At 49.9% G+C, this 21,522-nt stretch overlaps 3 protein-coding genes across 3 annotated transcripts; 1 reads left to right on the forward strand and 2 right to left on the reverse strand.

Moving 5' to 3' along the window:
- Positions 1–9: 9 nt before the first annotated feature.
- On the reverse strand, positions 10–7,682 carry HDAC3 (histone deacetylase 3). Its single transcript, XM_036752271.1, has 15 exons — positions 7,552–7,682; positions 7,215–7,297; positions 5,559–5,701; positions 4,674–4,755; positions 4,495–4,551; positions 4,315–4,370; positions 3,739–3,872; positions 3,434–3,514; positions 3,182–3,255; positions 2,870–2,934; positions 2,247–2,336; positions 2,070–2,128; positions 1,683–1,762; positions 1,109–1,266; positions 10–690 (listed from the first exon to the last, which is right to left on the reverse strand). Exons 1-15 carry the CDS (start codon positions 7,604–7,606, stop codon positions 621–623), a joined length of 1,287 nt encoding a protein of 428 aa, XP_036608166.1. The 5' UTR covers positions 7,607–7,682; the 3' UTR covers positions 10–620.
- A 998-nt stretch (positions 7,683–8,680) lies between these two features.
- RELL2 (RELT like 2) lies at positions 8,681–12,589 on the forward strand. Its single transcript, XM_036753013.1, has 8 exons — positions 8,681–8,749; positions 9,319–9,505; positions 10,225–10,290; positions 10,374–10,440; positions 10,814–10,999; positions 11,341–11,716; positions 11,860–11,893; positions 12,146–12,589. The coding sequence occupies exons 2-7, from the start codon at positions 9,325–9,327 to the stop codon at positions 11,890–11,892; spliced, it is 909 nt and encodes a 302-aa protein (XP_036608908.1). The 5' UTR covers positions 8,681–8,749; positions 9,319–9,324; the 3' UTR covers position 11,893; positions 12,146–12,589.
- FCHSD1 (FCH and double SH3 domains 1) lies at positions 12,530–21,149 on the reverse strand. The gene is made up of 20 exons (XM_036753012.1): positions 21,067–21,149; positions 20,721–20,818; positions 19,809–19,854; positions 19,509–19,576; positions 18,921–19,056; positions 18,624–18,760; positions 17,980–18,043; positions 17,676–17,804; positions 17,382–17,504; positions 16,953–17,048; positions 16,033–16,158; positions 15,757–15,861; positions 15,380–15,544; positions 14,953–15,081; positions 14,746–14,829; positions 14,387–14,504; positions 14,068–14,288; positions 13,721–13,805; positions 13,098–13,153; positions 12,530–12,956 (listed from the first exon to the last, which is right to left on the reverse strand). Exons 1-20 carry the CDS (start codon positions 21,085–21,087, stop codon positions 12,891–12,893), a joined length of 2,073 nt encoding a protein of 690 aa, XP_036608907.1. The 5' UTR covers positions 21,088–21,149; the 3' UTR covers positions 12,530–12,890.
- Between the last annotated feature and the right edge of the window lie 373 nt (positions 21,150–21,522).

A 21,522-nucleotide genomic window follows, 5' to 3' on the forward strand; every position in this document is an offset into this window, starting at 1 on the left:
GGCAGTAGATAAGAAAAATACTGACTCAATTTATTGGATAAAAACAATGGTAAAATGGACATAAAATATGAAAAGGCAGGACACAAAACCCCTCTCCACTCCTTCCTTTCCCAATCAAAAGGGACTGATAAGGTAGGAAACAAATGGCAACCCTCCCCTGGTCCCTTTCCACTCCCAAATTAAAGTGTACATCAGACAGGGCACAGTATGGCTGGGAATAAAAAGGTACCTTCAATATCATCCACCCCTCAGTCCTGAAAATACCTTTATCAAAAGAAGACAGGGGGTCTGAGAACAGGGGGCAAGATAGAAGACTGGGCCCCAGAGGACATGTGACCTCTCTGACCTGTCTAGGGGTGCTGACCGTGTAGCCCCCAGTCAGAGCTATGACTATCCCCCATCTACCTGTTCCAACAACTACCACCTCTGGCTTGAAGAGAAAGAGACTGGAGTAAGGATAAGTAGGTTCTGGGACCAGTAGCAGTCTTTGGACTCTTCCCCACAGAGTGGATGGCAAAGGCCCAGAGACAAAGAAAGTCACACAAGGAAAGGTCACTCTTCTTGCCACCTGTCCAGCTCTGAAGTGGGAAGTACCCTCTGTAGAGCAGTCTCTCCAAGCTTCAAATCTCTACATCACTTTCCTTATCGTTGTCATGGTCTCCATCATAGAACTCATTGGGAGCCTCTGGCCTGAGAGGTTGGGAGAGAGATCACTGCTATTAATCAACAAGCATTTATTAAACACCTAGCCAGGGGAGAGAAAGTGGAAGAAAAAAGGAAAGGGACAGGAAGCAAACAAAAGGTGGTAGCAACAGGCTCCAGTGCCTAGATTCCCAACTCTTCTATGTCTCTAGCCACTTTCTGGCTTTTCACCAGCAACATTCTCCTTGGAACCCTTCTACCAAGTCTGTTGTAGCCTTTCATACCTCCCACAAAATACGTGTCATGGTTCTCCAAGTATTCCTCGCTTCCCTTCCTCAGTCCAAAGAACAAGAGAAAGAAAAAAAAAAAGCCACCCTGCTATAGCTGTATTCCAGTTCTCAACAAAATAGCCTGCTGTTGTCTTTCTTAAGGCTCCCTCAATGGCTATTCTCTCTTCACCCCATACCTGGTATAGTTTTCCTCAGGGCCCCTTTCTTCAGCATCAGCTTCATCATTTCGGTCATAGGTGAGCAGATCAGATGGCACATCGTGGATCTGGACACTGGGTGCGTGATTCAACATCTTCAGATTCTCAAAGATAGTCTGCCGGATCTGGTCGAGGTACTAGCCAGAACAAGAAGGAAAGCATAAGGGGACATAAACCATTTCTCATCCGTTCCCAAAGCATCACTGTTCCCACCCTAAGGAGCACTAATTCCACAGAAGTCTCTTCTAGTCAGGGACAGACCAGTTGGGAGCTCTCTCTACACAACCAATATTACAGCCTTTGACTGTCCTGATTTCTACCATAGCAACTTAGGTTCCATTACTAGGACTGGCCTGGAACTTCCTTCCCTAATTTGTTTCCCTCAGTTCCTTGGCCTGGAAGTCCTAGCCAAACCCTTCTGACCCTGTGCCCACACCCAACAATCATTTCCCAATCATACCAATGGGTATTAAGTCCCCCATATCCCAACTCTACACCTTCACTTTCCTGTCCCCACTCTCACCCCTATCCCCCATTTCTCTGGGCCACTGACCTGGCGTGAATTCTGGTTCTCAATTCGTGTGCTGACATCTGGATGCAGTGTGAAGTCTGGGGCAAAGTACTCAAAATATTCTTTGTTTGGGAAGAGGAAGAAAAACAGATCAGAGCCCCAGGGCAAGGGGTAAGAAAAGTTCCTGGGTCTCACCTCTATCTAACTTAGACTCTATAGGAAGAAAGGCCAGGACTTTGGCCTCCCCTGAAATTCAGTGATTCAGTATCAGAAAAAAAAAGAGTTAGTAACAACACTAGAGAAGAACTCAACTCTACCTACTGAAAGATATAAAATTATTTTTCCATCCCCATGCCAGGGCATCCTAGGGTCCCAAGGAAATATATCTGGAAAAGATGGGGTAGGGGTGGGGTAGAAAGAGTATCTCACCACTATATGGTAGCTCTTCACTGATAGCTTCTTCTACTAACAGTGATGTCTCATATGTCCTGAAACAAGGGGAAGGAAAGAACTGAATGAGAAGGCTCTAGGGCCCAACTCGGCAACCCTCAATGAACCCACAATACTCACAGGAGAGAGGAGAGATAGATGAAGGGTTGTACTCACCAGCATCGGGCAACATTTCGAACTGTGTAGCCACCACCACCCAGTACCAGCAATGGGATGTTAAAGCTCTTGACATATTCAACACACTCCCTGTTGAGGATCAGGAAATGTCAGCAGCTGATCTATCTATCCCTTTTCCATCTTACTGGTCACTTTTACCTTAGATCTCCCAACATCCAAGGGCCCCACCAATTCCAATCAGACCAAGAATCCAAGTTGTTTGTGACATTTTCTTCTCATATCCCATGGTCATATAAAGAGAGTAAAGGACAATTAATGGACAGGGAATATATTCCACTGGCCACCAGGCAATGGTAGAATTTGAGGAAAGCCCCCAACACTGTTGGATGGACTCCCCGTGGGGAATTTATGAAGAAGAATCCCACACAATAGGCAGGCATAGATGAGTTTCAATTTGTATCACTGAAGAGAATAACTGCATTAATGAGATCACAGATCCACTGGTTCTGCATATATCCCCCTCTTAGTTCTTTTGTGTCCAGAATAAAAGGCCAGGACCCTGCCCCTATACCTACAAGTATATAAACTTAAGGTACTTCTGCCCAACCCCCAAGATGTTTCTGAAGGGTGTCCAGGAGGGTATGGAAAGAAAAGATTCTTACCCATGACCTCGGATGCTAAGGTTGAAGCAGCCCAGCCTATCACACCCCAGGGAATCAGCTCCACACTGCAAAGAGCAAAATACCAAGTAGCTGTGGTGAGATAACTGACTGGGACAACATGAGTGACCATCTACCCTATATTTCTTCTCCAAATTGAGAACTGTCACCCTCCTTACCACGTTCCACAAAGGCCAAGACTAACTTTCCCCTCCAACTCTTAACTTCCCCCCCTCCACACACACACACACACTCTCTCTCTCTCTCTCTCTCTCTCTCTCTCTCTCTCTCTCAGGCATTCAAATTGATTGCTACCTGTAGTACAATGCATGTTGGCTGGTAAAAATCCACCACTTGGTTAATGACAGGCTGGAAGAGGTGCTTGTAACCTGGAGTGATAAGAGGTAGACAACTAGCACCATAAGGAGAAGGACTGGACTCAGAAACAGGGAAAAGGGGGATCAGGGAACCAACAACCCAGGTACAAGGCAACACAGGGCATGAGAAAACAGCCAGTAGATAGTAAAGAAAAAAAATATGAGATTAGGCAAAGAGGTAGTCCTTTACTCTGGTCATCGATGCCATCCCGCAGGGGCACATTGAGACAGTAGTAGCGTCCACTTTCTGCTCCAACTTCATACATATCACCTGCAGGGAAAAGATGGCTGGGGGTAACGTGCTGGGGAAATACTACAAATCTGGATTTTTTTTACCTCACGCATAGACTCTGTGCTCCCAACAACTGTCCAACCCCTTCTGTTCCCTTCCTAAAGCTACTTAATCCTCCCTGGCCTATCATTTCCTCAATCAATCCTCCTTCCCACCCCCCCACCCCTCCCCTCCCACCAGCTCTTCCCGCCAAATCTCTCTACCTGTGCCAGGGAAGAAGTAATTGCCATATTTATGGAAAGAGACAGTCATGACTCGATCAGTGAGATAAAAGGCTTCCTGTACACCATCCCCATGGTGGATGTCAATGTCAATGTACAATACACGGGGGTGATACCTAGGGCAAAGGAAAACAAAGAGTGTGAGGCAGACATAGATAAGCCAAGAGGAAATCTCTCCCCTAATCCCATATTCACATATTGCTCCCAAACATGGAACCCCTTATGTTCACAGAGCCTAATCACCTGAAACCTAGACTCAGTTCCCAGATTAGCTGAAGCTGTCCTATCAAGGGCATTCCTATACAGAGTATATCCTATTACCCTAGGGTGGGGCTGGGAGTGGGGGGAGAGGAAATGGGGACTGGGACTTACGGAGAAATAAATGTGATGAAGGTAAAAGTTGTCTACCAGAAGGGAATAAACTAGGATTGCTAGATGTCAGAGAAAGGGCAGAGGTGGGACTGAAAGGCCCAGTCCAAAGACTCACATTCCCTCAAAGTCCATAGAGAGAACCCATTCCCCGTTATCTCACCCCATCCTCCCCTGTAAGTTCCTTACTTCAGCAGCTCCAGGATGCCGATCACAATGTCATTGACATAGCAGAAACCTGAGGCCTGCAGCAGGAGAGTGGCTTTGGGGGAAGAAGCACCTCACCCCTACATCCCTCACCATATTTTGGCCCCCACCCTCACCCATGCCCACAACACCCTTAGCTCCCCCCATCACCTCCACACTCACCTCAAACTTCTTGGCATGGTGCAGTCCTCCAGCCCAGTTAATGGCAATATCACAGATCTAAAGGACAAACATCCAACTTATAGCCCTCCTAAGGCACAGGGACATGAGGATAGGGCAAGAGCTCAGTGGTTGTGGATTCCAAAGCAGTGGATGAATGGGGATGACAGGGATATGCTTACCTTGTTGTTCAATTGTGTAGCTCCCTGAAGGGAAGCACCTGTGTAACGGGAACAGAACTCAAAGAGGCCTGGGAACACGGGACTGTAAGACAGAGGACATGGCTGGATCACCCAGAGCCTTGGGTCCTTTCCCAAGAAACTGAACAATTAGGCAATACACCTAATCCAATTTAGGCCTTCTTCCTTTTACCTCCCATCCTATTAATTCATTTGTCTTTTTACTAAAAAAAAGTGTGTGTATAAATATATATATGTACATACACACAGAGAATGCTTATTTATTTATTGCATGCCTACTATTTGCCCAACATTATTCTAGGCACTGTGGGAAAAGACACACATAAAGAAAAATGAAGAACAATTTAAGATATATTATAATATAGCATATAATTAGTGTCAAGTCAATGGTATAGACAAAAGTGCTGCAGGAATTAAAAGGAAGGAGAAATAATGAGGCTACAGCCACCAGGGAAGGCTTCATGGAGGACCTGGATCTTGAGCTAAACAATCTGTAGAATATGAATAGGTGAAAGAATATGGTTAAAGCTGGGGACACTGAATTTGCATGGTATATTGGGGAAAAAAGAAAATCAGTTGGGGATTCACGCAGGGGAGTAACAGAAGACAAACTTGAAAAGTCAGTTAAAAAAAAGACAAGGAAGAACCTCCAAGGCCAGGCTAAAAAGTTCAAAAGTTTGTATTATTTACCCTGTATGTTAGGTCTCCCCTACTTGGTCAGAACTGTACTTCTGTGTGTCCCCAGTCACATTCGACACAGTACCTTACAAAAACTCCCCACAGCTCCCCTCCCACTTCCCTACAATTCATTCCTCACCCCAATGACCAACAGTGATCCACATCAAAAGTCCCTTGACCTTCCCTCACCAGTCATCTCCTACATTGAAGGCATTGAGACTCTTAGTAAAGCCCTGCATGTTGGTGGGGCTGACCCGCTGTAGGAAATCAATATAATCCTCTGAGTGGAAGCGGCACATATCATGCTGAGAGGCTTGGTATGGCTTGAAGACCTTGGAATAAAGAAAACATTGAATTTGGGCAGGATTAGTTCTAAATTAGGGGGCTTTGACTGTTTCAGCCCAACCTCAGAGGTTCCAAAGTACTCCCCCCACCCAAGCACCCACATAGAGACACACTCCTTCCATGAAAGTCTTCCTATGGGAAGTAGAAGATCGATTTGAGGCTAAAGCAAAGTTGCTGAGTTCAATTATTGACTATATTGCTATATTTATCCCCACGTACATTCTCATGTCATCCTTTCCTTCCTCTCCCAATCCTTCCTGTCCCTATGGAGAGAGTTCCATAGTCCTATGTCTGTTGACCTCTCTTTCCTCCTCTACCCTAGTGTTTCCTTCTGGATTCAAATGTGACAATGTACATGAAACTATTTTGAAAAGCACAAATCAATATACAAACATAATGTATTATTATTGTTACGATTCCCCAAATTAATTGGAAGCTTTCTGAAATTGGAAATTATGTCTTTTCCAACAGTTAGAACAGTCTCTAAAGGTAAGCACTTTCTCTTTTATGTGAAGGCACAGGGCTCTGCGAATAGTGGAAAAATAAACTCAGTAATGTATAGCAAAAGACTCCAGGGGGGAGCCACATAGCAATGCAGTCCATCCAAGTAAAACAAGCAAGTAAAGACCAAACACCCTATCTAACAGAGTGCCTTCTCCCACAGGATAACAAGGAATGATTTATTAAATGAAACTCCACAGTAATCCTGACTTGCTGGAAGCTGCATGCATACAACTTTAACTACCTACCATCTTTAGTAACCTTACTCTACACAAACCCCTCCTTGATTTTATATTTAACAGTACCCTAAAAGTGACGATCAACAGTATGCATATGCATACCATTCTGAGTCTGAATGGTTCCAGTTCTCATCTTCCAAGTCCCAACCATGTCAAAGACATGTGCCTTGCCCAAGGGCACAGTCGTAGAGACAAGGTTCTGTGTGTAATGTTGGTAGATTTTTGGGTGTATTTCTTTTGAAGCGGGGACCAGAAAGGTGCCGAGTATATGAGTAGCCAAGCCAAGCCCCTTAATTCTCAACTCTCAACCAAAAAAGAAAGATAGAAGGGCTGAATTAACTCTTGTACAAGAGCATACCCAAAGTACCCTCTCATTCTGTTGGCGTATTAAAGTTCTGGCATCTTGTTGTGGCAAGAAAATAATAGTGTGGGACAGCATGAGAGGTAGTGTGATATTTAAAAAAAAAATGTTGGATTTGGAGTTGGCTTTCTACACTGTTTAACCTTCGGCAGGTCACTTCCCCTTTCTTGGCCTCAGTTTCCCAACCTGTCGTTCACTAGAGAGATCTCTAACATCCCTTCCAATCCTTATTATTAACAACCCTTCTAATCCCTATTAACCTATGACTCAGGGGATGAAGGGGTCTCCCAGTCTCCATTTCCTCTAGGCCTGTACCCCAAGTGCAAGAGCATACAGAACAGGGGAGGGGGTGCAGTGCGGGAGGGGCGGTGGCGGAGAAGAGAGAAAATAAACACTCACAATCATCTTCTTGTAGAGCCCATAGTGCAGCACCAGGCTGTGGGTGAGCGCCAGACGATGGGGTTTCATGGGGTGACCGGCCCCTGGAGGAAGGGGTGGTAAAGAAGGGTCGCTGACCCACCACCCCAAAGGCCCCAGTATGCTCCCTCCCCAAGGTCCTAGGGAACTCACTCCACCCCCACCCCCACCTCCCAATCCTCCACTTGATCCGGGTTGTTGGGGGTGGGGGGGGGGCAGAGGAGAGGGAGCCTGCTCGCGCCCGTGGCCCCCACTCCCCCGCCCTCTTCCTCCTCCCGTTTCCCCCCTCGCTGTCCCGGGTTCTCCTCCCCAGTCTCACCATAGTGGAAGTTCCCCACATCCGGGTCATAGAAATAGGCCACCGTCTTGGCCATAGTACCGGGGGTACCAGGCCCTGCACCTCCGCCCTCCAGCCCCGCCTCCAGACCCCGCGTTCTACGTCATCGCGCTACGCCACGCCCCTTGCGGAATCCGAGGTCGCCGCGGGCTCCGAGCCGCAAGGGAGGGGGAGGCCGAGGCCCCGCCCCGCGCCAGAAATGCCACTCCCCCTGGCTCTAATAGCTCCGCCCCCCCTCGAAGCTAGCCGCTGCTCTTGGCGCTGGGGTGACTGAGCTCGGCGGGGAAGAGCCCCAGAGGGAGGGCGTTCCCGGGGTATCCGCGGAACTTGAAGTGCACAATCGGTCCCCGAGCATCTCAGAGTTCCCCATTCCCCGAGATCCTTTAATTCCACGAATGTTTATTAATCATTCGGTCCATGGACATCCCAATCCCCCCTCCCTCCGATCCACCCTGAGAAGTAGGGAGTCTCAAGTCCCGCCGCCGCGCTTCTACCTGGGCGCTGGAGATGAAAGGCTGTCCTAAGGTGCAGGGAGCTGGCTGCACCCCGCCCGAAGGGAAACTGACACCTTCCGACCTGCCGGGGCTCCCGGATTCTGGGTTGCAACCAGGAACCAGAACAAGGGGGCATATCACCCAGTGGTGGCCAGGGTGCGTGAGAGACCGACTCCCCGAGTGGGACACATTGACACGGAGACCTAGCCGTGTCAGACACTGTGGTGTCACGCACGCACTCCGTCCCACACACCTGCCGCTCCGCCCCCTTTATCCCCGTGCCCGCGCAGGCAGCACAGCCAGAGAGAGAGCAGCCGGGACTAGGAGGTGGCTGCGGTACAGGCCCCCCATCCTTACCCCAATCCCCTTCCCATCCCCAACCCTGGAAAGTCCAGAGGACGCCTGCACCCCGTCCCAGTTTCTCTTTTCCCTCCTTCCCTATCCGCCGCCTTCCTGTACCCCTACCTCAACTCCCCCACTCCCCCACCCCCAGCCCGCCGCGGCACCAGCAGCCGCAGCCCGGAGCCGGAGCTGGAGCGGGTGAGGTGGCCTGGGGGGTGGGGAGAAGGGGGGCGGAGGATGCTCTCGGGAAGGGCTCCGAGGGCAGGCTGAGAGGTACTAGGACGCTGCCGGAGCCAAAGCCGAACAAACATACGCATCCCCAGAGACAGTGCAGAGGCCACAAGGTCAGCCGGGCCAGGGGAATTGGGGGAAGGGACAGTCTGGAGAGGGAGGGGAGTCCAGGATGTCTCTAGGAAACAGGAGTTGGAGAGAGGGACAAACTGAGGGATATTGAGAGAAAGGAGCTTTTCAGGGGACCTGGCCTGGGGCTGCGGAGGAAGCGAGAGGCCAGCGCTGACTCAGACTATGCCCAGGACCGCATCATAGAGCTCCTTCCAGTCTTCAGAGACAGTGTCCTTGGGAGGAATGCGGATGGGGAGAGAGTGGGGTTTGTGTATGCAGCGAGAAGGAAGGAATGAAATATCAAAGGGAAGAGGGATGAAGGTTGGATTAGGAGTATGGAAAACAACTTGCAACCCCTGTTGACCAGGTGCCCCGGGGCCTGGCTGACTAGCACCCATTCCCTGGACAGCGCCTGGGCTGAGAGGGGAAGGGGTTCTAGATTTACTGGAGGACTGGCTTCTGGAGGGTCCTGGGAGGACTCCCGGTAGGGGTCCAAACATGGAATTCACTGCCCTCGCCCTGACTCGCATCCCTCTTTGGGGCCCTGACCCCGGCTCGGCCCGCCCCCCAGGGCCGTATGTCGGAATTGCAACCAGGACCAGAGCCCCAACATGGGCTGTACATGCTGTTCCTTCTCGTGCTGGTCTTCTTTCTCATGGGCCTCGTGGGGTTCATGATCTGCCATGTACTCAAGAAGAAGGGTTATCGCTGTCGGACATCAAGAGGCTCAGAGCCTGAGGATGCCCAACTCCAGCCACGTGAGTGTGGAAAAAGGGGGAGCCCCATCATCAGGGACAAGCCTCCTTAATTTTCTTCCTTGTATGTCTTTCCATTATACACTTGAATGTGCCACACACACCTGCACACTTCACTAATACTCCTCAGTGCACCTTATCCAGGTCTCTTCTTTCTCTCTCCTACCAGTAGTGGGAATATGACTCCCCCAGAGTGACTTACATCCGCTTTTGCTCCCCTGCTACCCATAACTCATAGCTCATATTTCATTGACCTGAGTCAGGGACAGTTTTTGCAGTTTAGTTTGGGGGATAGAGTGCAGTGAATTCAGTAACTACAAGGCAAAAATCATAGTGATTGTGAGGCCCTGGTGAGTTATTTTGGGAACCTGTTGGTTCATTGGTCCTGAAATTATACAGTAAGCTGAAACAGAACCCCTGGGAAAGTGAAAAGGAGGCAGGATGAAGAGAATCATATCCTTGTCAAATCCACCCCCCCACCTCACTTCTCTGACTCAATATCCCCACCTCTAAAATGAAGAGATTGTACTCTATGGCCTCTAAAGTCCCTTACAGCTTTAGAGTCATAATCCTTTGGTGGTCACTGATCTAGAACCACCAGAGCTGCTAGGGAGCCAAATAAGGTGCTCATGAAAAGGAAAGGAACAATCCAAAGGCCAGTGACTTTGCGTTGGTTCCAATTGCTCTTTCTTTGAAGTTGACACTTTCCCTCACCTCCACAGTGGATGATGAGGATGTGAATGAGGACACAGTGGAAAGGATTGTCCAATGCATCATCCAAAATGAAGGTAAGTGTTCATTGGTATCTGCTCTTCAACCCCCTACCCCATTCCTACATCCATGACATCCTCTTGCCACTTCTCTTTCACAGCCAATGCTGAGGCCTTGAAAGAGATGCTTGGGGACAGTGAAGGTGAAGCAACAGTACAGCTGTCCAGGTGAGCTGGAAGTGTGGAGAATTCCCCCCAAATACTGGTCAGGAAAACACTTTCTCCTTAATAGCTAGTCCCTGCTAAAGTCACAACTTAATCAGTTGGATAGTATGATTTCAGGAGCACCTAGAAGACTTCTCTCAAATAACTTTACTATCCAAGTATCACTGCCTGAATCCTATCATTCATTCTGTAAGTTAATTATTGACTTCTCAATGTAGTCTTGTTGGATTTAAATAGCCTTGAGAGACAAAATGTTGTCACTAGTTCCTTAGTGTGCTTCAGATTTTGGAGGGAGAATAGGGCAGATAGAAAGATAGGGGTGGGGAATGGATGCACAGAAGGCACAGTGAAAAGGATTTTTCTGTATTCTCCCCAGCCTTGATGGTGCTCCTAGCCTGCAGGATGGGACTCCATCTCACCACCATACAGTTCACCTGGGCTCAGCTGCCCCTTGTATCCACTGCAGCCGAAACAAGAGGCCACCTCTCGTCCGACAGGGCCGATCCAAAGAGGGCAAGGGTCGTACTAGGCCAGGGGAGACCACAGTGTTCTCTGTGGGCAGGTGTGGATGGGGCACCCAAAGAGGAGGGGGGCAGAGTTCAGGGCCTCCCATTCAGGTGATAGATCTTTCTAAGACAATTGGCCAGAAGATTTATCCAGGCTCCCTGACTTAGTACTACTCCTCTCCTATCCTGGAGGGTAGGGGGAGAGGAGGGTTTCCAGCCAGGGAGTACTCTTGGAAGCTGGAATGGAACTCCAAAATTCACCTATCTGCTGAGGTTTCCTTTGCTATCAGAAGCTATCAAATGTCAGCAAATGGGAATACAGGGGGGCAGTGTTCGGAGAAACAGTTCAGAGAACCTCTAGCAATACTGAGCCACAACATATCCCCTTCCCTCCCAGGTTCCGGGTGACACATATTGAGAAGAGATTTGGGCTTCATGAACATCGGGATGGCTCACCCACTGATAGAAGTTGGGGCTCCAGTGGTGAGCAGGACCCAGGGGGTGGCCAGAGTTCTGGGAAAGGGTGGATTGGGACTGGAACTCCTGCCACAGAGAAACTTCCAGCATCAGGGCCAGAGGTTGGCATCCTATCTAGTTCCCCTGTACAGAATGGGGGCCTCAGAGAAAGGAGCCTTGTCCCCTCTCTGACTGAGAGGCCCTCTGGAGCCATGGAAGACTTGGAGGCAGCAGCCAGAGAGAGGGACACAAGGCCAGTGTTGACCAGAAGGGAAACAAATGGACAGCCAGCCAAACTGGATGCCTCAGATCTGCAGGTAGGCAACAGTCAGATGTGTGTATAGGGAAGTCAGGGTGGGTAGAGCCACTGGGTAAAGCCACTGTCCCTGCTTAGTAGGTCCAGTTTTCTGACTAGATGAAGTTAGAAAACTTATGGTACCCTTTGCCTTCTTTATCTCAGGTGTTACCGCCAGGTGGCTCAAGAGGAGTGTGAGGTGAGTCTGGCCCTCCCAAAATGTGCTTGTTTCCAGGGAAGGGTGGGCACCCCACCACTTCCCTAAGTTGCAAGGTAAATTGAACACTTCAGCCCATGAAGCTGATTTTCAGGAGGGAGGGGCTAAGGGCACCACTGCTCTGAGGGGCATTAAGAAGAGGAGGGCGACAAGAGGTAGAGTGTGAGTTGGGGGGTGGAAAAAGAAGCTAGAGGAGGCAGGAAGATTATCCCCTTCCCTTTCCTTTTCCCCAAGCTTCATCTTCACTCCTTACTGCAAGGATCTGTAGCTGGCTGGGCAGGGAAGAGGGGCAAGCATGAAGCCCCCTCCTCACTCTGAGACAGGATTGCCCTCCACGAAAACAGAACAACCCCTCTTCCCAGGGGCTGTATTATCTCAGGCTGGGAATGCAGAGAGTGGTCCCCAGCCTCTCAATCCCTTCCCTCTACTTCATCTCCAGCTTAAGACAGGTCAAAGGTGAGGAGAAGTTGCCCCTACATTCACCCCAGGCTCCCTCCTCCTCCATCAACTTGCTCCTCTGCTTGAGTGTGGCATTTGGGAGCAGGCCCCATGCTCAAGATGGGCACCTGAAGCAATACTCCCCATTAGACCTCCCTCTCAGCACACAAAAGCTCAGGCACTGGCTTGGGCTCCTTGCCCCTTTATTGCACTGTCAATAAATCAGCTCGGACTATTACAGCGGATCTGCACACTGGTTCCCACGACTTCTGACCCTTCCCCCACAACCCACCAGCGGCAGGGGAGGGGAGGCGGAGGTGGTTGGTGGGGCAAGTTATAAGTGGCCACAGCCTCAGGAAGGCAACTGGAAACACAGGAAACACCCATCTATACTGCCTAGGTGTCCTAGGGCCCTGCCTCAGCCTTGGCTTCCAGGAGGGGAGATGAGGTTGGGGAGAGGTCATCACACACTTTCTCTGGTGGCAGCCACTCAGCAGTTGGGAGGCATCGATAAGGAGGAGGCTGGGACACCCCATTGGGCTCAGGTGAGGGGCTCCAATCTCTCAGCCTCCAGAACTTTGGTGGGTGGGGGTGGGGGTGGGCGTAGCTACAAGAAAAATGTCGACAATCAGTGCCAAGACCCCCAGAACCAACCTGCTTTAGCCATCCCTCCCACATATTTCACACCTGTAGGCCAGGATAGGTGAACTACCTTCCTGCATTGCCTACCCCAGGGAAGAAGTCTTACCGGCCGGAGACGAGGGGTTGATGAATCTCCTGGGCCGAGGCAATCCAGTGGGTGGTCTTGGAGAAAGAACAAGCAAACTTGAAGTCATTGAATCAATCAAAGCAATAATTTATCAAGTACCTAGTTTCCCTCCCTGTGTTGGACCTTATCAGGGCACAGAAAGAATACAAAACATAGGCTCTCAAGAAGCTTCTAACTAATTAGGGAAACAAGATTAATATATGGAATAATAGTACACAAGACAAGAAAATGTATAATTAAATACTAAATAGCATAGACTATGGACGATATAAAAACTCAAGGGAGAGAGAAGATCATTTACGTTCACAGAAGCCTTCAGGTAAGGTTGAGTTAGGCTGGGGAGCATGGAGAGGATATTCCAGGTGGGGACAGGGGTAGGGGGAGTTGTGGTGTGGGAGACCACATGGGCAACAATTTTTTAAAAGTAAAAGAGAAGACTGTGTCTTTTGGGAGATTCATGGAATAGAAGATGGATAGGTGGGATAAGGTTAAATTAAAGAGGACTTTGAAAGCCCAAGAGAAGAATTTAAATTTGATATGGTGTAAAACATTCATTCCCTCTGAGTCCTCCAACTCTGTTCATCCCAGGTTCCCCAACTCACCCTCAGACAGAGTTCCTGCAGTCCTATCAGCAGTAGGCATGGGAGCTGGAGGAGAGAAACTTGGTGGGGATGGGGATGGCAGCACCTGGGAGATAAGGCAGGAGTTTTATGAATGGGAGTTTACTGAGGAAGTCAGCTCTTGGGTTTGGGAGATAGGGAGATCTTGCCTGTCACCTTCCCCCCACTTCTCCATCCTATACCACCCCTCAACTCCCTAATACAAGTTGTAATGAAATGTTTATACCCCGGGGAGGGGGGAGGTGATAATGCCTATGACCTAGGCCTGAACTAGCCTTGGTTAGAGAAGGGAACACTCGTCACCCTCTTAAGGTATAAAGCCAGCTCACCTCTTCTTGGTTTGGGGAGTCTAGGGGTCCTGGAGGGCCCAACAACTCCTCTACCAACAGGGAAGGGAAAACTCCAACTTGGCCCCCAAACTCTCCCCTCCAAAAGCCATCATCCACACCACCCTGGGCCCGGGGCAGCAGCCGGATCAATGCTCCCTCTGGGAAGCTCAGCTCCTCAGCACTCTGTCCTACATAGCTGTATAGGGCTCGGGCCAGGCACACTGTAGAACAGGATCAGAGAAACCATGAAGGGGATAGAAGGGACATGATGTACCCACCTTAACGCCACTGGTCTTCTACTGTGTTGAGGCCCCCTCACCTGTGGAATTTCCCCCTGAGGGGTTGTCACTGTGGTGGCCCTCCTGAGGAGGGACAAGGTCTGGGAAGTCAAGGTATCGCTCTGGGACATAACCCACCACACCATGCTGATTCCGAGCCTGATTACAATGGAAAAGGTGGAGAGGCATTGGAGGTGATAGAGAAGGGAGAAATCCAACTGGATCAAAACCCTTCCTCTACCCAACCCCCAGGAACTTGCTGTCTTAAAAAGGGCCTCCAGTTCCATCTCTCCTTAGGGACCACCTAGGGATACTTCCCATGCTTCCCATCCCCTCTCAGAGTCAGAACCCAGGGCCCTCAGCTCCTTCACCCCCCATTCCCTAGGGCCCCAACACACACCTTGACCCACTCATCTGCATCCCCATCCTCCACGACCTCCAGCCACTCCCCTTCTGTGATGGTCAATTCATCCTCCCGTCCAGCCTGAGCCCCACAGGGATGGACTCAGGTCCGGACCATTCTTTGTCCTTCCCTCCCCTCTCTTAATCAAAGGGTGCTCACTCCCCCACCCTGGGGCTCTCCCTAACCCCAACCACTGTGTCCCACCTGATAGCCAAAGACAACATGTGCTGGGCAAGGGAGGGACCTAGTAGGGAGGGTTGGGGGAGCTGGCTCTTGAAACAGCTCCCCCCCCTCCTCACAGTCCTCAAAATCTGACAATTCTGCATCTTCTGCCTGGTAGGAGACACAGAAGTGGGTATCAGTTCCTTTACCACAGTCTCCCCCATCCCCAGAATTGCATTCACCATTCATCAAAGATGTGATTGTCCAACCCCAAACCTCTGCATTATTTTCCTTGGCTACGGAAATAAATCATCTGATTAGGGTCTGTCCTCTAATTTAGTAGAGTTTTACCATGGGGCGGGGAGTCTTTGAAAAGATCCTCACTCTGAAGGGAAGGATTGGTGGGAGGAGAGGAATCAGTATAGATGGGCTTTTCTTTGGGTACAGGGGAGGGAAAGTCTTATCTCACCATGGGAGAGAGGTCTCCTTTCTGGGATAGCCGGGCTTCGCTGAGCCGCCTCTCCTGCTCCAGCTCTTCCCGGGCCTGGGACATGGCTGGCTGAAGCCACTGCTCTATATCCAACCCAGCCCCTTGGAGCACAGCCAGCCGAGCAGCCCCTTTCACCTGGCTCACCTGGCACATGGACAAGGAAGGAGGAAGAGCATTTGTGATGGAGCAAGGGGCCACACAATGACTCTAGCTTTTCACCCTCTCCCACCAGTGAAGTGTGTCCCAACCAACCCAACTTTTCTTGCCAGGACCACTGAGGCAAAGGGATTTGGAAAGTCTACCCCACCCACACACACACACACACCGCCTTAGCCTGGCACCAGTCATGCCCACACCTGAGCACGACGAACACTCTCTTTAACTTCCTGAAGTCGAAGTTCCACACCTGAGGCCTCCCGTTCCAGGGCCTGCTGCCTTTTCAGTTCTAACCGTTGCCACACCTGATTTGAGAAGGAGGGAAGGAAGAGTGGGGAGTTCTCTTGATTGAAACCCCATTTTTAGCTTGAGATGCCCTGTGACTCACATGATAAATTGTTTCCCTTCTCCTCAGAACTCCCCACTTTCAGGCCCTTCTTTCCTTCCCATACCATTCCAGACTTTCCCCAACTTACCCGTTGCCCATGACTCTGGACTTTGTAATCTCGGGCAGCTCTGTTGGCCCAGTGCTGTGCCTCCTTTTTCAGGCCACTCTCTCCTGGAATACCCCCTGAGCCTCCTTCTAGCTCCAGCACACACACCTGGTCATGGGCAGGCATTTTTAGGAGGAGATACAATGCCCCTCATTTCCCCTAGCTTGATTATCTTCCAGCCTTATCTCTGTGTCTCTCTGTCTCTCTCTCTGTCTGCCTGTCTCTCTGTCTCTCTGTCTCTGTGTCTCTCTCTGTGTGTGTCTCTCTGTCTCTGTGTCTTTCTCTGTGTTTCTGTCTCTGTGTCTCTCTTTGTGTCTCTGTCTCTGTCTGTCTCCCTTTCTCTGTCTCTCGCTCTCTCTCTGTCTCACTCGGTGTGTGTGTGTGTGTGTGTGTGTGTGTGTGTGTGTGTGTGTGTGTGTCTCCAGGGACAGAGGTACAGCGATGACATATCAGGGATAAGGAAACCCACAACATGGACACACACGTAGTACTTAACACATTGGGTTCTTAGGAAGATAAAATATGATAAAGTGGGTAAAGAACTTTATAAATCTTAAAGGCCTACATAAATGTTATCATTCCAGTAGAATGGAAGCCCCTTGAGAGCAGAAGTTGTTTCATTTTATTAGTAGATACTCAATAAATGCTTGTTGAATTGAATTGAAAGGACACAGACGCCAATAGGTACATACAGGGACAGACATCTACAGATCTGGAAGCCCAGATGGATAACCTTTGGGAGAGATGGGATGATGCCCTTAATAAGAAGGAGAACTGAAGGTTGGAGGGGATAGTGACCTTGAAGACCCCATTCCTTAGGCACATAGCATCTGGGCTAGTTCAAACACAAGGACATTTGTCCTGAGAATGGTCTGAGGAAGAGAGATAGAAGAGGATCTCACCTGGTCACTTCCCATTGGCTGAAATTGCTGTAGTGGTGTTGGGGAGAACACTCCTGGCTCTTGAAGAAAGTGAAGCAACTCTTGTTCCCAGCTTACCTGGGGGCAAGGGAGAATGGGGACAGCTACTCCTCAGGAGGAGCTAGTGAGCCACTGCTGGGAAGGATGAGGGGGGAAAAGATGCATGGTGGGGGTAAATGGAAAGAAGGTTTTCTGTGTTGAGATCAAGCAAAAACAATCCATGTTGAGAGGGAGCCTACTCTGGGGAATTTGTTGGGAGCAAGAAGGGAAGATCTAGATTGGAGGTAAACAGAGATCTACATTGTAGGGAGGGACTGAGGGATAAAGGATGAGGTTCTATGTTAATGGGAAGGTCTATGTTGGAGGGCAAGTTTTGGTACAGGGGCAAGGATGAGGAAGGAGGGAACTGACCTGAGCAATCACCTGCCCCCCTCGCTGGGCCAGTTCCAGCTCCTGCTGTGCTGTTTCCAATTCTGTTCGACTCAACAAGGCCAGGGGGTCACCCAGCTGCTCGGACAAGTCCCCAACCAAGCCCTGAAGGAGGTCCCAAGACACTAAAGCCTTGACCTTTATCTCCCCATGCCCAGGCTTGAGGAAGCAGAGAGGAAAGAGCTCCTGACTGCTTGGCCTCTTGCAGGCAGCAGCTAGAATAACAGCGGTGATGTCACAGAGACAAAGGTGGGGGTGCTACAGGGCCTGGCTTACCTTGAGCAATGCAGGCAGCTCCTCTTGGTAATAATGCCCAAGGTGGGCATTGGTGCTTGCCAAGCTAAGCAGATATTCGTTCCGGGCAGCGCTCAGTTGCTGAGAGTACTGGGCTGATTGGGCTGACAACTGACAGGGCAAAAGAAGAAATAAGCATTCAGGACAGGGGACCCTGGAGCCCCCACTGTACTTCCCATAGGCCATAGCCTCTTCTTAGGTCAGAACTGGAGAACAGCTCATCACTTCCCAGCCATATCCTCTAATCATTTGTCATCTTCCCTGGACCCCAATGCCCACATCTGACCTTGAGACTGAGTTTCTGAAGGCTGGTCCGAGTATGAAACAAACCATGGTCACTTCGACTCAGCCTGGTTTAGGGCAGAGAGAAAAGGAAAGGAAAGTAAATTAGAAACTAGTTGTATTAATCATATTATGTTATGTTATATTGTGGTATATTACATGTTTTATTTATATTTTTTATTTTTAATTTATGGGGTAAAACAAGCACTCCCCATGACACAGTATAATAAAAAAAATGATTGCACATGAAACTGCACATCTGTTATATAAAACTTGTTATTCCTTTTAAATATATTACAAAGATCATGTAAATTTATTTTTTCTCTTCCCCCGTACCCTAGAGATATTAATAATAATAAATAACTCCCATTTCTATAATGCTTTAAGGTTTACAGTGTTTCTTTCATTGCCCTGTGAGGTAGAAAAAAACAAGTATTATTATCCCCATTTTACAGATGTGGCAAATGAGGTTTAGAAAGGTTAAGTAACTCCCCCGTGTTCCCATAGCTAACAAATACCAAAGCTCACATTTTAATCCAATCTCCTGAACTTCAAGTCCGTAGCACCTTATACTACATCACACACCTCTCTTACCCTGCTCTGGGGTTTCCACCCCTCCCAGGACTTTCATTTCCCCAGAGCCCTCACCTGGCCTGGACATCAGCTGCCTTTTCCTGGACGAGGCTCCACACTCTCTCCCGCTGCCCATATAGCTTCAGGCTCCGGCTCAGCTCCCTCACAGACTCCAGCACTTCGGCTTGGGCCCGCTGCAACTGCTCAGCACCCTGGGGGTACCTCCAGGACATGGGCACCCTCCCAAATACATGGGCATCATCACATCCACCTTACTCCTCCCTCAGGTCAAATGCCGCCCCCCTTTTCCAGGACTTCCTCCCCCTTTAGTCCTCTCTCTTCAGCATACCCTCCCAAAGCCACTCCCCACACCTTCCTGAGTAGCTGCTCCTTGGCACTTCTCCCTGTGCCCCCAGCCAAGTCTCGGTATCGGTCAGCTGCAAGAACCCGAGCCTGGCCCCCAGCCAAGGTGCCCTCCAGCAGGCATCGCCAGGCATTAAACACAGTCCTGCTCCATCCCCCCCCCCAAAAAAAAACAACAACCAAGGTCAGAGCTGGGTTGGGGAGGCATACTAGAGCTTTATAATCCTTAAAATACAAGAGAAACAAGGTTTTTGTGTTTATAACTCCTTCCCCCAAAGAGTGAAACAGATTCTTTTCCCTGCCCCCTCCCCTGATTCCCTGCAGACCCATCAGTCCATCAATCGATCTGCCCATTAGCTTAGCCACAGGGATCACTTGACAGCTTCCCCACCCCCACTGCCATGTCCTTGCTGGGTCAGCCTCCTTCCTACCTTAGCTACAGCATCAGCTCTAGCCTCAGCTTTCCAAGTTCACCTGAACCCCGCCCCACCAAACCCAACTCTGTCTCCCTGCCCCCAGGGGCTGCTTAGTATCTTGGTCATCCAGCTTTCTTTAGTCTTTCTGTCCCAATTTTCCACTTTTTCCCCTGTTCCTCACCTGCCATCAGTCTCCAAGCTCCGATGTCCCTCTTTCTTCAGAAATGGCCCAGCCAATTTTTGTAATGCCTGGGGGGAGAGCCCATCATTTACACAGCTCCATATATCAAAACCAACTGCCATCACCACCCCTACCCTGAGCCTGAGAAAGGAAAGGGAATGGGTTTAGGATGCACAGAATTGAAAAAAAGTATGAATATCATGTATGGCAAGGGTGGGATATGAGTGGGCATGGATAGCAGGGTACTACTACTCAGGGCAGAAATGTGAGGAGCTGCCCTCTGGAACAACTATTTCATACCTGTCCATATTCCCTCTCAATGGCTGCCCGTTGTTTACTGTAAGATCTGTGGAGATAAAAGTTTATTAGCTCCTCTACCTTCCCCGCACCTCCAGCACCTCCTGATACCCATTGCCAGTGACCATACATCCCAACCTCTAGAGGATGAGGTTAGGAGATTAGGAGTGTACCAGAATATATAAAATCAGGGAGTGACTTTAGTTTAGCCTATACTGATATTTCTTCCAAACATTAGCCTTTAGTACCCCCAATGGGGTTGAGTTAGAGATAGGTAGCACTCTGGGGAAATACACTTTGGATCCCGTCAAGACAGTGGTAACATACAAGACAGATAAGGTTTCTGTGAAATAGACTTTGTTCTGTACGGAAGAAGAAGAGCATTTTCTATACATATTATCAGGGGAATTTGGGGAGGTAGATGTATACACACTTCTGCCTCATCCAGGCAGAAGAGGGGGAAATGGTATACACAGTCTTGGGCTGTTGGCTGGGCCAGGGGAAGGTTTTTTAGTGATATCTCTAACTAGGAGCTGTGCATGTGTATGAGGGACTATATACTATAGTGTATGCTAAGGTGGAGAAGCTTATTGAGGTTGCTATAGATGTAGCACCTTCCACAATATAGTGAACACATGCTCTTCTTGGTATGTCTCAATCTATAGAATAGTTCATGGCCTCTATTCATTCCCCTTCCTCCTCCACCACAACACAATCTAGTGTTAGGGGCATCTATGTGTAGTGGGGGGAGAAGGGGGGAATCTATCAGTGGGAAGACATGTCTGTAGGAAGCTACATGTGTGTAACGTTGTGGGTATTTCTATGCGTGTGTCAGGAGGTGTTAGGGACGGCGGCTGACATCCCTCAACTGGCCTGGCAAAGGGTTCCTGTGGATTTCTCCAGAAGAGGGGCTACCTGATGTCCTCCAGTAGGTCGGCCTCTCTCTGCTGCCGGCTCTGTAAGATGCTCAGCTGCTCCAGGAAGCACAGCTTCACCTCCTGGACCGGTTTCACCTAAGGGGAAGGGACAGGGTGGGAATCTATTCCACTTGGGGTAGGAATAGGGACTGAAGCCCAATTCTGGAAATACTCCAACTGGACCCCACGTGGGGGGGTGGGGAGGCTCGAGGGGCGGGGACCAGGAGGCGGGGCCGTCTTCGTTTTCTTGCTCCCTCCCTCGTCCTTGACCCACCGGCCCTGGCGTCCCTTCTCACCGCCCGCCAGACGGGCTGCTCTGTCCCCACCTTCCCAAGTGCACTCACTTTTCGCGGCGGCGGCTGCATCTCCGCTCCGGTTCCAGACCCAACCGAAGCTGTGACTCGAACTCCGGAACTCCTGGAGGCTCCACCCCTCCAGACAAACCCTGCCCCCGGCCCCCCTTTCCACCTCCCCTCTTCCCCTGTCCAGCCCCAGCTCAGATCTCAGCCGCGCCAACTTCGGGAGGCTGGGGACGGGGAGGAGCCCTGCGGAGCCTGGCTGGTGAATGACCGGAGGGGGAGGTCAGGGGCCTCAGGGAGGACGCGGCGTCTGCGGGGCTGTGGAGAGAACCTATGCTGGGGAGTCTGGACGCCTGGGTTCCATTTCCGGCTGAGCCGCTGACTCAACCCATAATTAGTCTCTTTAGCCAATGTATTCTTTTATGCAAATATATTTATTTACACATGCAGATCAGCAACTGTAGTTCCGCCACCACGACTATCACAGGACGGGGAAAAAGG

This window comes from Trichosurus vulpecula, chromosome 3 (genome assembly GCF_011100635.1).
Source record: "Trichosurus vulpecula isolate mTriVul1 chromosome 3, mTriVul1.pri, whole genome shotgun sequence".
NCBI classification, from domain to species: Eukaryota; Metazoa; Chordata; class Mammalia; order Diprotodontia; family Phalangeridae; genus Trichosurus; species Trichosurus vulpecula.